The sequence below is a fragment of the Amborella trichopoda genome, chromosome 9 (assembly GCF_054954075.1).
Source record: "Amborella trichopoda isolate Santa Cruz 75 chromosome 9, AtrichopodaSantaCruz75HAP2 v2.0, whole genome shotgun sequence".
Lineage (NCBI taxonomy): Eukaryota > Viridiplantae > Streptophyta > Magnoliopsida > Amborellales > Amborellaceae > Amborella > Amborella trichopoda.
The window spans coordinates 44,237,646-44,251,589 of NC_142344.1; the positions used below are offsets into that span (position 1 = coordinate 44,237,646).

Genomic DNA, 13,944 nt, shown 5'->3' on the forward strand with positions numbered 1-13,944 from the left:
TGTGGGGCTCAATACATCCAAGGATAAAATGCAGAAAATTTGTGAAGTATCCAAAGATCCCAACAGAAGATTATCTCAGCATTCACATTATTCATACAAAGGGAAAAGAAAAACAGTAATATGATACAGAACGCATGTAGGATATATCAACATTGGTACAGCAGCAAGGAACCATGGCCATAAGATCTCTGTGATTTCAGATAAAATATAAAATCTAGGAGCCAAAAAACCTATAGAAAGAAAGCCTAAAAAAGATTTAGTTATCAAAGCGGAAAAAAGCCCAAACACTTGAAAATAAAAGGATATTCTTTTCGACGGCCTTTCTCACTAGCTCGATCCCTTAAATGACTAAGTCGCAATATCTCTGTCTCAAACCACTGCATCAAGAGAGGGGTGATCTCACACATAAGTTACTTTAGATAAGGGAACCTTCAACGATGATTAACAGACATGCCAAATGACAAGCAAGAAACACACTAGCAAGAAGAGTAGCATGTGCTTGCCAGAGCTAAAGCAAATAACAAAACCAAACTACCATAATAAGGCACAACAACGTATATACTTACATCATTGACTTTGACAGCCTGGATAGCCCTAGCTCTCTCTTGAATCTCACCCTACAAAAAACCGACAGGTACATGAATGTGACTTAAGTTCAAAGAAAACAATGAATTCTTGAACTGCAATCAAACTCAGAGTTACAAATTACTCATAGGATTACCACTGTCAGCCTACTAAGCAGTCCACACTTTATACTTTGGCGCAATCTCTTGCACTCCTCCTGCAAAATACATCTACCATTAGCATATGTTCGTTGAATAAAAGGTTCCCACTCAATATAGAGCATGGCGGAATGCAACATTTACAAAATCTCTTGAACATAATATTACACTCCAAGGTTTCAAAAAATGCTAGACAGCCAGCTTGGCGCAAGCGCCCAGAACCTCAGGCGCCCCATTGTACAAATTATTTAGATATATACATATATGTGCAGCCCAAACGCATATATTTATGTCAATTTTGTAATTTATTGCATTTCAAAATATTGCAACATACTTTTTTATATACAAACATATGACATATCGCATGTTGAGAATGAACTTATTCAAAATTTCAAAATTCAAACCAAACAAAACATTTAAAAGTCTAATAGGCTATGTAATAGTAATAGTCTGATAGTCTCCAACTCTACAATTCTCCATATTCCATAATAACATGGACTCCAAGTCTCCAACTCTCCAAGTCCTCAACAAACTTACAAAAGTATAAAACCACACAACAAAATAGTCCAAAAAGTGAAAAATCTGTCTAACATCCAAATGTCTAAAGTCAAAACCAATATGGTGCAATAAAGATACTACTTTAAAATTCGTAATCATAATCATCATCGATATCACTTGCATCTGCATTGGACGAGTTTGAGGGTTTATGGAAGTGTTTTTTAAACTTTGGGGGGTTGAAAATAACCGTCATAACATATTTATACCTTTTTTGGGATCAAAATTACCCCCTTTACCCTTTTGGGCAACTTTAAAATTCGTAAAAAGGCCCATATATCTAGGCACCCGCCCAAAACTAGGTGTTGGGTGCCCTACCAGGTACAGCCACCGGAACGAGGCACGCAAGCCTAGGTGTGCAGTCTAAGGGATCTTGGGCGTCTAGGTGCCGGGCGGACCCTTTTTTTAAACCTTATTACACTCTACATGCCTCTACCATTAATCATATACAATTCCAGGTCAACCAATCCATACAATTCAAGCCTATAAATTTGTCAGTGACAGGTAGAGGTCTCCCCTGAGGTTTAGGACCAAAAAGACCTTCCATCATGCGGTTTAGGACAACTTGGACCATAAGCTAGGTAAGATTATTCCGATCCTTCAACAATCTCTCAAGAAGGCAACTAAGGGCGGGATTATTGAAGCTTCCGTTCCTGAATAATTTGTCAACTGCCCCTATTTCCAATATGAGAACATACCCAACCTACAGAAAGCAATGAAGTATGAATTCTCAACTTTATGTTAAGGTGCTTTTGTTAGGTGTCAGAATAGATAGTGAACCTTGAATTGCAAGTGTTAATCGGTAGCCCACTGACCATCTCTCCGTCCCAATCTACCTTCATCACAGATAGGCAGATCCTAGATGGGGCAGTGGTAGCACATGAGTGCCTCCATTCCAAGTACTTATCCAAGAGGCCAGGCTTAATTTTCAAAATCGATTGGGAAAAAGCTTATGACCATGTTGGTCATTATTGGATGAGACAATGGCCAGAATGGGTTTTGGTAACCTTTGGAGAAAATGGATGAAAGGCTGTATTTCCCACCCTCATTCCCTAAAGGGTTTTTCCCTTCCTCGAGGGGGCTTCGCCAAGGGGACCCTCTACTCCCCTTTCTCTTCGCAATCGTTGCAGAGGTCTTTAGCAGATCCATCTCTCACCTCTACCCGGGAGGCCTTCTTACAGCCTTCCAATGTACCCACAAGGTCCTTCGATGTCACACCTGCAGTATGCAGACGACACCTTAGTCTTCCTTGACGCTACTCCAGATGAAGTTGAGAACCTTAGGCTATTCCTCAAATGTTTCGAGACTACCACTGGCTTCAAAGTTAACATGGATATATCAAATATGATGGGGTGGGTCTAACTACTCAAGAGATAAGGGCCCTTATTCCTTCTGGGGATGGTAAAGTAGAGGACTTCCCCAACACCTATTTGGGTATACCTTTGGGCTTGGGAAAGCCGAAAAAGAGGCAATGCTCAAATCATTGACAGAGTGCACAGTCGTCTGGCTGGCTGGAAAGGGAGATATCTCACTCTGGCCAATCACTCAACGCTAGTCACAGCAACACTAGCCAACACCCCGGTCTATTTAATGTCCATCTTCTACATGCCGGCTTCGGTGGCTAACAAGCTGGACTAGCTCATGAGAAGCTTTCTATGGTCTGGTCAGGCAGAAAAAACTAGACATCACCTCGTCTCATGGGATATTGTCCGTTTACCCAAATCCCAAGGTGGTCTAGGTATTAGAGACCTGAGAAAACACAACCTGGCCAGGGAAATGGTGGTGGAGATTGGCCACCCAACCTAACTCTCTTTGGGCACAAGTCATTCGTAACAAATATAGGATTGCAGAACACAAGTGGGTGCCCAAGGGACTATCTCCACCACCTCTCTTCAATCAATCTATCTGCTTCCATCCTAAAGAAGGCACTAGAGTGCGCTTTTGATCCGACCTCTAGATGCCTCTACCATGAAAGTTGATGGTGTGTCATGTGGCACTTAGGAAGCAGCTACATGGCTCTACCATTAATCATATATAGTTCCATCTCAATCAATCCATACAATTCAAGCTTATAAATTTGTCATTAACAGCGTAGAAGTGTCCCCAAAGCAAGCCAAGCATAACTTATAAAGTGGAACTGAAAAGACCTTCCATCATGTCATTTAGGACAACTTCGACCATAAGCTAGGCGCAAGTTTATTACGATCCTTCAACAATATCTCAGGAGGGCAACTAAAGCCGGGATTATTGAAGCTTCCGTTCCTGAATAATTTGTCAACCGTCCCCATTTCCAATATGAGAACATACCCAACCTACAGAAAACAAGGGAGCATGAATTCTCAACTTTATGTTAAGGTGCTTTTGTTAGGTGCTAGGATAGATTGTGAACCTTGAAGTGCAAGTGTTAATGGGCAGAAAGCATGTCTTCCAGCCTAGCACATTCCTATGTTAAAGTTGATAGTGTGTCAAGAGGCACTTAGGAAGTAGGTTCAATAGGTCCACGTTTTTTCCAAAGAGGGCCAGGCAGAAAGTGGACGGTAGAAGAGAAGATGCACCCAGAAGGCCACCTTGCTCAAATCTACACTGGGCACATGCAGCAGGATTATAATTTTATTGCTTCATTTTCTTTTTCTTTTTTTCTTTTTAATGTATAATAGTTCCCTCTTCAATATGCTGGCACAATGAAAACAAAGCCACACATGCAATCACTTCAATAAATAAGATGAGGATTTATCAGGTGAATAGAAAGAGATGCGTAGGCCCAAAATGGCGTAAGCTAATGGTGTCTATGAAAGGTGGACAATATGATCCGAGCAAGTATACGCGGTTTAAAATTTTTCTCTCTTTTCTTTGTTTATAACGCCTAGATCACTTACAAGTGTTCAAATTACAACTTTTAATTCAAGAAATGAAGAAAATAATGCCAAGGATTCTCACTTGCATGCCCCTTACAAAAGTAACATTCAACTCATAAATCAGAAAATTACATAGCACATAATTGAGATCAAGAAAGTATGGAAAGATGGAATACGAAGTACCTTGCCATGGGTTACCCCCAAGGACTTCCAACACCCCACTCCGGGTCTCCTTCACATAGGGCGCAGGGGATCATGGTCTTAACCTAGTTTCATAACGTGAGAAGCCTAGAAGTTCTAAGCAAGAAAAGATTGAATTCTAGACTCTGGACAATGCTAGAAGTTCTAAGCAAGAAAACATTTGAAGTTCTATATTATTTCTAAGCTTGAATTCTAGACTCCATATATTGAGTATGATTACCCAGGGCTCCCATATTATTCGGATCGATGTCTTTGACAGCCATACCGTAACAATGGTCATGGTGTATTTAGTCCCCTTTAACGTAGCTCACTACAATTAATAAAAAATAAGGTTGAGCTCCCTTAGGTATCTACTTTCTTGGAGTTTCAAGAACTCCAAGAAAACAAGAAGTTTCTCATGCTTATTTTGAGCACGAAACAATGAACGACACCTTCTAACTAGAAACGAGTCTTTAAGATGTCGACCTTGCGCTCTTAGAGCATTGTACGCTTTGATGCATTATTGAAAAACCCTTCAACATCAAGGTCTATTGAAAGTGAGAAACCAAACTAATATGTTGTATGAGTTTTTCGTGTATCTTTTGATGATGAAAGAAAGATATGAATCTTCTCACTAAAACGAGTCTATGTGATGTGGACCTTGAGTTTCTAGTTTGCCATGTGATTCGAAGCTTTAATGAAAACCCCTTTCAACGTGGGTTTATCAGAAGTGAGAAACAATTTCTAATTTCGTGAGGAGGATGATGAACAGGTAAAGTACTTACCATTGATACCAGCAAGGCTTAAGTTGAAAGTTGAGGATTTTAGTCGACACTTACTTGCAAAGGACAATACTATCGTACTTTGCTAATAAATCAATAAATCTAGAAATTTTCATTTAAATATTGGTTTTGATTTTATTTTATTTTATTGTTTGAAATTTTGATTTTGAATTATTAGAAATTTGAATCCATGTTGATTGAAACATCGCCCGGTACATCTACGAACCCGGGTTTTGACACTGTGGATCTAGCTTCCAAAAAACATCAATTCGCTACTCTTAAAAATTGGGGTCAAGTTCTCATATATGTTGAATCCCGGTCTTGTGCATCTATGAATCGCAAATTTTATGAGATGAAATTTACATTCCCAACTTTCAGAAATCAGGATTCAAAAAATATTTGGAGCGAGATTCGATAAATTTGGAATCTTGATTCCTATCTATCAAGAATTGCGATTCACCCTGGGAGAATCACGATTTGGAAACGAAATCAACACATTTACATTCCAACAAATAATAGAGCTGATGAAATTGTTAGGCACAAGTGATCAAATTTACTTGAGGACAAAAAATAATTTTTAACAAAAACAAATGTTTCTTAAAATATTTAAAAAATAAAGGGCCTCCTCTTTTACCTTTTCTTTGTTACTCCCCTTTAAAATAGTTTTAAAGGGAAACAATAAAATAAGAGGGGAGCCACATGATGAGGGACAAGTGGCTAGTGAAAGGTAACACTTTGCCAATCTCGCTCTCTACAAGTGTCTTATTTCTCTTCTCTAAGTGGCGATTTATATATTGTAAGGGTTTTTGAGGAGTTAGGGCCCCTTGCACGAGCTCCTTTTCTCTCTCAAGAACCTCTTTCTCTATCTAAGGGTTCCTAGTGTGATGGGTGTAGGACGTGCCCCTCAACTCTGTTTTTTACAGCGTTTACTCCCCCAATCAAAAAGTAAACTCAAACAAAGACCAAAATACCCTCTATTTACTAACGTCCATGCCCCTCAGTGCACTTTCTGGATGCACTCACAGTCTGACACCTTTTCCATGCGATCCAACACATTATTTGCGATCCGGCACATTTTCTTTGCGATCCAGCAATGCGTCTTCTGAATGCACTCACCAATTCAACACGTTTTCCAAGCAGTTCAACACATTTTCTTTGCAGTCCAACACAAGTTCTTTGCGGTCGGACAACCCGTCGTCTGGATGCACTCAACAATCTGGCACTTTTTCTATGCGGTCTAGCAAGTCTTCTACGCGTTCCAGCACTTCTTCAACGCGGTCCGACAGTCCGTATTCTGGATATACGTCCCAGTCAAGGAATGTGACGCCTTCATGTACGGACATGGGCATTTTCGTCCTTACAACTATGAATTTTTTACTTGGAGGGTCTTTGCTATAAGAGTTAGTTTTAGGATAAATGTTGATACATAAAAAGTGGTTGAAGGGGAGAATTATAGAAAGTTGAGTGCAGGGGGGTTCTAGTAATTTGCCCTTTAAAATACCACTTGAAAGTTTTGGAAAAGTTGCACGAGCAAGGCAAGATCAACAGGGCACCATTCTTAGTTACTTGAAATACGTTACATGGAGTTTTAATTCAAATATGCTTGCTAGAAATTTGCTTTGGGCTACTTGGAACTCTTGGATGTTGTTAACAACAATCATAATCAATTTTATATTTTGATTCGTTTATGCATCGCATGAATGTGATCCTAATCTATGATGTTTGAAGTGCTAACGAAATTTACAGCAAGCTATAGTGACTGATTTTTTATACAAAATGAAGGATTGCATGTCAATTGTTTCATTATTTTCCTAGTTTAGCTCTATTTGCTTTTTGAAAACCAAAAACAATCCGCTACCAACACTTGGTATCAGAGCTTAGGGGTTTTCAATTTTGTATATTGGCTACTTTAGTAAAGATTGATAAAATTGATGGCTATAATTTCTCACTTTGGAAGAGTGAAGTATCCTACTTACTGCATATTATGGATTTGTTGTGTGTTATTAAAGAAGAAACCCCACTTCAACCTGATGAGGATTCTACACATGGCGAAAGGTAAATATGCCCTAAATGAAAAAAAGACAATTTTACATGTAGGGGTGCTTTCAAATTTTTTTTGAGTAAAGTTAACTTTAAACCTTCATCATGAAATGACTACAGCTCTCTTGCACATAGGCTTACCTTTCCATCACATGGGGTGTATTGAATTTCCCTAGTGATAGATTGCATAAGGTCTTTGAACACTACACTAATACTAAAGAATTATGGGAGGCCAAAGAAAAAGGCACACCAAAGACAATTACATGGCAAAGCATGACCTATATGAAAGATATAACCAACAACAAATAAGAGAAAACCAATTAATGATGGAAACAGTGTTTCAAAAAACATTAGGCGACACCTACGCGATCAGGGTGGCCCAAGCCGCCCAATGCGTAGACATGCGCCCAGGAGGGCACCCAAAACCTGAGAGGCCCAATAGAAAGAAAAATGTATCTATAGTCTAACAGTAAAAGTATAATTGTATAACACATAAGAATTATGGATTTACGAGAAAAAATCACTAACTGTGATTGCTCAATCTCCAAACTTCCACCTCTAAGATGTTTACTCAAAATCTTCTAAAAAACCATCTAATAGATTTATAAAACATCCAAAACTAAATCTAAATATCAATGGGTGATGCTTAGATCAATTTTTTGTAATTTTGAGAATTCAATCCTATGGAAATCACCAATAACTAGTTTTTTGAGGTTTTTCTCTCTCTAAAATAGGCTCGAATGGGTTTTAGGTTTCAAATGAACCTAAAACCCACAATTTTGCCCCTTCAATATTAAAAAACTGACCAAAAAATGCCCTCAATGAGGAGCATTTCAGCCACTGTGCAGGGCACAAGCCCTAGGCGGGTGCCCAAGGATATCCCGCCTAATTTGGCCACCTAGGCCAGGGCAATGCACACAAGCCGTCTAGACCGCGGTCGCTTAAGCACTGAGCGGCCCGCTTTTTAAATCACTGACTGGAAATTTTCCACGAGATGATTGGAATGGCAAACCATCATACTCGTTATGAAGAACTCGTATCCGAGCGCTATCAAATCATGAAAATCATAAAAAAAAAACCTCTCTAATTCATAGAAAAATCGTTAAAAAAAGGGGAAAATATCTCCATAACCCCTATTTTTAGGTTTCATTTCACAATAGAACCGAGGTTTTAAAAGATATCTGGGGGCATAAAAATTGTAGATTTTATTTCTTCTAACCCCCTGAGCTAATTTAAACCTGTTTTTTTAGGCCAAACAAATCTAAAAAGGCATGCCTTTTCTAAAAGCCATCCTCCCAAACTTCTCTCTTTCTCTCCACACCCCTTCTCTCTCTCCCTATCTTTCCCATCTCTCTCCCCTTACTCTATCTCCTCCTGCTCTCTTCAGGTTTCCCATCTCTCTCTCATCACTCTCGCTTCCCAAATACACAGCATACAAAGAGAGAGAAAACAGCAGATACAGAGAGACACAAGAGAGCGTAAAGAAAGCTACTCCCACATAAACCCGATGAGCTCTTCATAACTCCCTGAATCTTATGGATCAGAGCTTCTTCAAGCAAACCCTGAGCCTCTCTCATGAGATCTGCGCTTAATCTCACCATTCAAACACAAAACTCTTGCTTATTCAAAGCTCCATCACTGTCCTTGTCTCCCTCTCTAACCATAGCCATGAGTTCTCTATCATCGAGATAATCAAAACCCATAAGAGTAGAATTTTTCTTCAAGCTCTCAAATGTTATCAAACCCTTCGATGGGTTAGCCAAAAACTTAAATCCAATGAGACTCACCTTGAAAGCACAACTCATTGTATGCAACAATTTTCTCTGAACTTTGTATTTTGTGCACGCCATTGTTACAAACAAATGTTCAAACTATTCTCTTTCTCTCATTTCATCCATTATTTGAAAAATCAGGAGTTCCAGTATAAAATTAAAGAAAATTCCAATGTCCATCGTGAAGAATTTGATCCCCTTTCATTCAGTCTTCCGAGCCTCTCAGAGGTTCAGGACCAAGAGTTCAATCGGAGGATATCCGAGCTTCAAATACCCTCCTGTCGAATTCAAGATGATGAAAATCAGGGCATAGACCCCAGGACCCATGACGATGAATGGGAGCTCGAATGGCGGTGGCTCTGAAATAGTGGATTGGGAGAGGCCAAGAGGAATGCTTGTTCAGAAGAGGAGCCTAGGTTCTGATCATGCCTCTTCTACTCCAGCTCCCACCATTAGGGTAGAGTAAAATATGGAGCTTTGATGCATGAGATCCACATCAGTTCTCAAGCCACGTTTGGGGAGTTAAAGAAATTGCTTGCATCCAAGACAGTACTCCACACTCAAGACCAAAAGCTTCTCTTTAAAGACAAGGAGAGGGATTCTAATGCTTATTTGGACATGGCGGGAGTGAAGGACAAGTCAAAGATTGTGTTGATCGAAGATCCCACCAATTAGGAGAGAAGGTATATTGAGATGCGGAAGAATGCAAATATGAAGAGAGCTTCAAAATACATTGCAAGGATCAGTTTAGAGGTGGATAAGCTTGCGGATCAGGTTGCTTCTCTCGAATATTTTAATCTCCAAAGGTGGAAAAGTAGTTGAGAATGAGGTTTTGGGTTTGATTGAACTCTTGATGAATCAGCTTCTCAAACTTGATGGCATTGTAGCTGATGGAGATGTCAAATTGCACAAAAGAACACAAATATATAAAGAGATTTTCTCACAGAAGCATCGGCTGCGAGCTTTTCGGCCATGATAGGAAGCAAATCTTAGTACTCCATTGCCTGGTATTGGCCCCTTTTTGTCGTTTTTTGGCCATTTTTTGCCATTATTTTGCTGGAGAAAGAATGGGGCTCTTGATGGTGTTGTTTGCAAAGAGGTTTGGAGAAAGGAATCATACAAGGAGAGTATTTTATTGGGGATTTGGGCTACTTTGACCTTGATTTGTGTAGAGAGGAATTCTGGAAATATTATTCCAAAAAATGTTCTTGTTTGAATTGGTGTTATGCAGAGGACTTTCATGGATTCATGGATTTCACGAAGGTGAGAGGTTATCAGAAGGGGAAGGGGGGGAGAGAGAGAGAGAGAGAGAGAGAGGTCGAGTAAATCAGGAGAGAGAGTGAGAGACACAGGAAGAGAGAGAAAGAGAGAAGTTTGGAACATATAAGTGAAGAGAGAGAGGATTGGGTTAGCTTTCACGAAGGCAAAAGGTTACCGGGAGGAGAGAGAAGTGTTTGGAGAAACACGAGAGACAGAGAGTGAGAGACGCAGAAAAAGAGAGAGAGAATATTGGGGTATATAAGTAATGATAGAAAGGATTAGGTTTGGAAAGAGCATATCTTTCTCACATTTGCTTAGGTTAAAAATTAGGTTTAAAGTGGCCAGGGGTTAGAAGATATCTTTTGAAACCTTGGGTTTATCAAGAAATGAAACCTAAAAATAGGGGATATGGAGATATTCAACAACGGAATAATCCAAACTCTTGATGATCTTAGAGGATATCTTAGGATGGAAGAGATTGATCGGGACAAAGATAAAAATGAATGAGCCCAATAATGAGTTAATTTACTCAAAAAGGGTTAACTAAGTCTAATAATAATAAAAGTTAGGGGAATAACAAAAACAAAGACGACACAAAAAAGGAAGACAAAAAGAAGAAAAATTATTTAAAAATTTGAGAAGATGCCTTAACCGTAAAAAACTTGGTCACATCGCCAAATTTTGTAGGGCCTACCAAGGATGATAGAGAAAGGAAGATGTTGCATTCATGGCCGAAGAGTCTCTCATGGCCACCTCATCCGATGGTTGGTGGATTGACTTGGGTGCAACAAGACCTATCACCACAAGCAAGGAGCACATGGTGGAGTTTATAGAAAAGAAGATTTATGATTGGAAGCTCTATATGGGAAACTCCTATTGGGTCAACATACTTAGTAAGGCGACCTAGAATATTCATCTTCCAGGTGGGGGCACTCTTACTTTCAATAATATCCTCTGGCCACCATATAAAGTGTAAGCTCATTTTCTATCTAAAGTAAATAAGAATGGGGTTGAAGTAAATGTAAAAGGGGGAAGAATGGCTTTGAAAAGGATGCCAAAATAGTAGCTAAGACCACTCTTTGGTCTTTTGTAAAAGTTTGTACAAACTCGAAATTAGTGAAGTGAAAGCATTATCTTCCTCCTATATGGTTTGTACTGTTTTTTTCAGGAAAACTTTAATTTATGGCAAAAATACTAAGACACATTGGTTCTAAGAAATTGTCTAGAATAATGAACGAAAATTAATTCCTTATGAAGGAAAGGAAAAACCCAAATGTGAAAATTGTTTAAAAGGAAAGGCACGCAAAAATCATTAGCAAAGGCAATAAGAGCAGAAAATGTTCTAGACATAGACCATACTGATATCTATGGCAGATTAAACACAAAAACTTTAAAAGGATATGAATATTTCTTCACCTTTATTGATGATTATTGAATATACACACACGCATATTTGATTTCCCATAAAAGTCAAGCTTTAGAAAAATTTAAAAAATATAAGATGAAGAAAATAAGCTAGACAAGAAGATTAAAATGATAGGGGTGGAGAATATACTTCACTTGAATTTGAAAAATTTTGCAAGGACCATAGGATTATTAGGCAATGTACACTCCCTTACACACGTCAACCAAATGGTATGGCTAAAAGAAAGAATAAATCCTTACTAGAGAGAGTCAATTGTATGATACAAGAGGCAAATGTATCTTACCAATTTTAGCCCGAACTTGTGCCTTTTGAATTATGGTTCAATAGAAAACCTAATTTAAATCACATGAGAGTGTGGGGTTGTCCAACTCATGTACTCAACCCAATCAAAACAATTTAATGCACTTTTGTTGGGTACTCTAGTAACTTTAAAGACTATAGATTCTATGATCATGAGACTAAAACTATGTAAAAAGTAGAGATGCTTATTTCTTGGATGATGAAGAAATGCCAAAAGGAAAATAACCTCAAACTATATAAATAACTGAAGAAGATATGGGGCAACATGGTAATTCTCTAAACCTTGGTGAGGTTAATCATACTATTACGCCAGAGTGTACGTGAAGTACTAGTGAAACAAAGGGATCTAGTTATTTGGATGACTATTATGGGCATAATGTAAAACGTGATGATGAGTTCATTAGCTTTAAAGCGGCTATGAGTCCATCTGAAGCATCCAACTGAATGGAGGCAATGCAAGATGAATATAACTCATTGTTGAAGAACGAGACTAGGACCTTACTGGATCTACCAGAAGGACGAAAAGCCATCAGTTGTAAATGCGTCTACGCTAAGAAATTCAACCCTGATGGCACAATTGATAGGTATAAAGCTAGATTGGTTGCCAAGGGTTTTGCCCAAGTAGAAGGGGTGGATTATAAAGAAACTTTCTCCCCCATTGTTATAAAGGCATTCATTAGAATTTGTATTAACCATAGCCAATCATTACAACTTTGATATACACCAAATAGATGTGAAGACAACATTCGTTGTCATCATCATCAACATCATTATAGCCTTTCACCAATTAATTGGGGTCGGCTACACGAATCTTTGTCCGCCATACCCTCAGTGAGGCTATAAGTCCCTATATCATTTCAGACTAGTTCCAAACACATCTTTTTGGGCCTACCCTTTGCCCTTTTCAAGCCTTCTACTTGAACTAACTCGTACCTCCTAACATGTGATGTACTAGATCAGCACCATACATGGCCAGCCCACCTAAGTCTACGCTCTGTCATCTTATCGCCTATTGGTGCTACACCTAAATTTTCGTAATGGATTCATTATGTAAAGACAACGTTCCTTAAAACTAAATTAGAGGAAGTGATTTTTAAAAGACAATCCTGAGGATTTGAACGAAAAGGTCAAGAAAACAAAATATGCAAGTTACATATATCCCTTACATGGACTTAAACAACCATCAAAACTAAATTAAAGGAAGACATTTTTAAAAGGCAACCTTGGGAAGTCGAACAAAAAGGTCAATAAAGCAAAGTATGCAAGTTACAAAAATCCCTTTTATGGACTTAAACAGTCATCAAGACATGGTACTTCAAATTTAATAAGGCACTAAAGAACTATGGCATTGTTAATACAAGGGCTGACTATTGTGTATATAACCAAAGTAGTGGGGGTTGTTATCACATTTTGGATTAACAAAGCGCTGACTATTGTGTACATACCCAAAGTAGTGGGGGTTGATATCACATTTTGGTATTATATTTAGATGACATTATCATTACAGGTAGTGATCCTAAAGCTATTAACGATACCAAAGAATGATTATCTTCACAATTTGAGATGAAAGAGCTAGGAAAATTAGAAAAAGTTCTTGGTATGAAAATTACACGAGATAAGAAGAGAAGACTATTTTACCTAAGTCAAGAATTGTATACTAGAAAGATATTAAAGAAGTTTTAGAATGAATGAAACCAAACCAATGGGAACCCCATATGAGAAAGATGTAAAGTGTCTAATGACATGGGTCCTAAGACTGCTAAAGAGAAGGAGATAATAGCAAAGATCCCTTATGCACAAGTAGTAGGTTCATTAAACTATTTGATGAACTATACACAACTGACATAGCACATGCAATGGGGGTTGCTTGCCATAATATGAGTAACCCAGACATGGAACATTGGAAGCTTGTAAGGATAATCTTTAGATACCTCAAAAGGACCACCAAATATAGCCTATGCTACGGAAATGGTAAGTTCGAATTGCAAGGCTACAGTATTGCTTAAGCTAACTGGGGTCGTAGAGGATGAATTTATATCCACATCTAGATGG

General features: G+C 38.5%; 1 protein-coding gene and 1 pseudogene across 1 annotated transcript in view; one reads left to right on the forward strand and one right to left on the reverse strand.

The window, feature by feature from the left end:
• LOC18439028 (zinc finger CCCH domain-containing protein 44) overlaps window positions 1-13,944 on the reverse strand; it is a 42,881-nt gene that overhangs the window by 13,865 nt on the left and 15,072 nt on the right. Inside the window, exons 6-8 of the mRNA XM_011626888.3 lie at window positions 722-781; window positions 567-617; window positions 307-377 (exon numbers count right to left, since the gene is read on the reverse strand). Coding sequence (XP_011625190.2) covers window positions 307-377; window positions 567-617; window positions 722-781 — 182 coding nt within the window. The remainder of the gene's footprint in view (window positions 1-306; window positions 378-566; window positions 618-721; window positions 782-13,944) is intronic.
• Window positions 9,232-9,882, forward strand: LOC148780546 (BAG family molecular chaperone regulator 1 pseudogene; annotated as a pseudogene).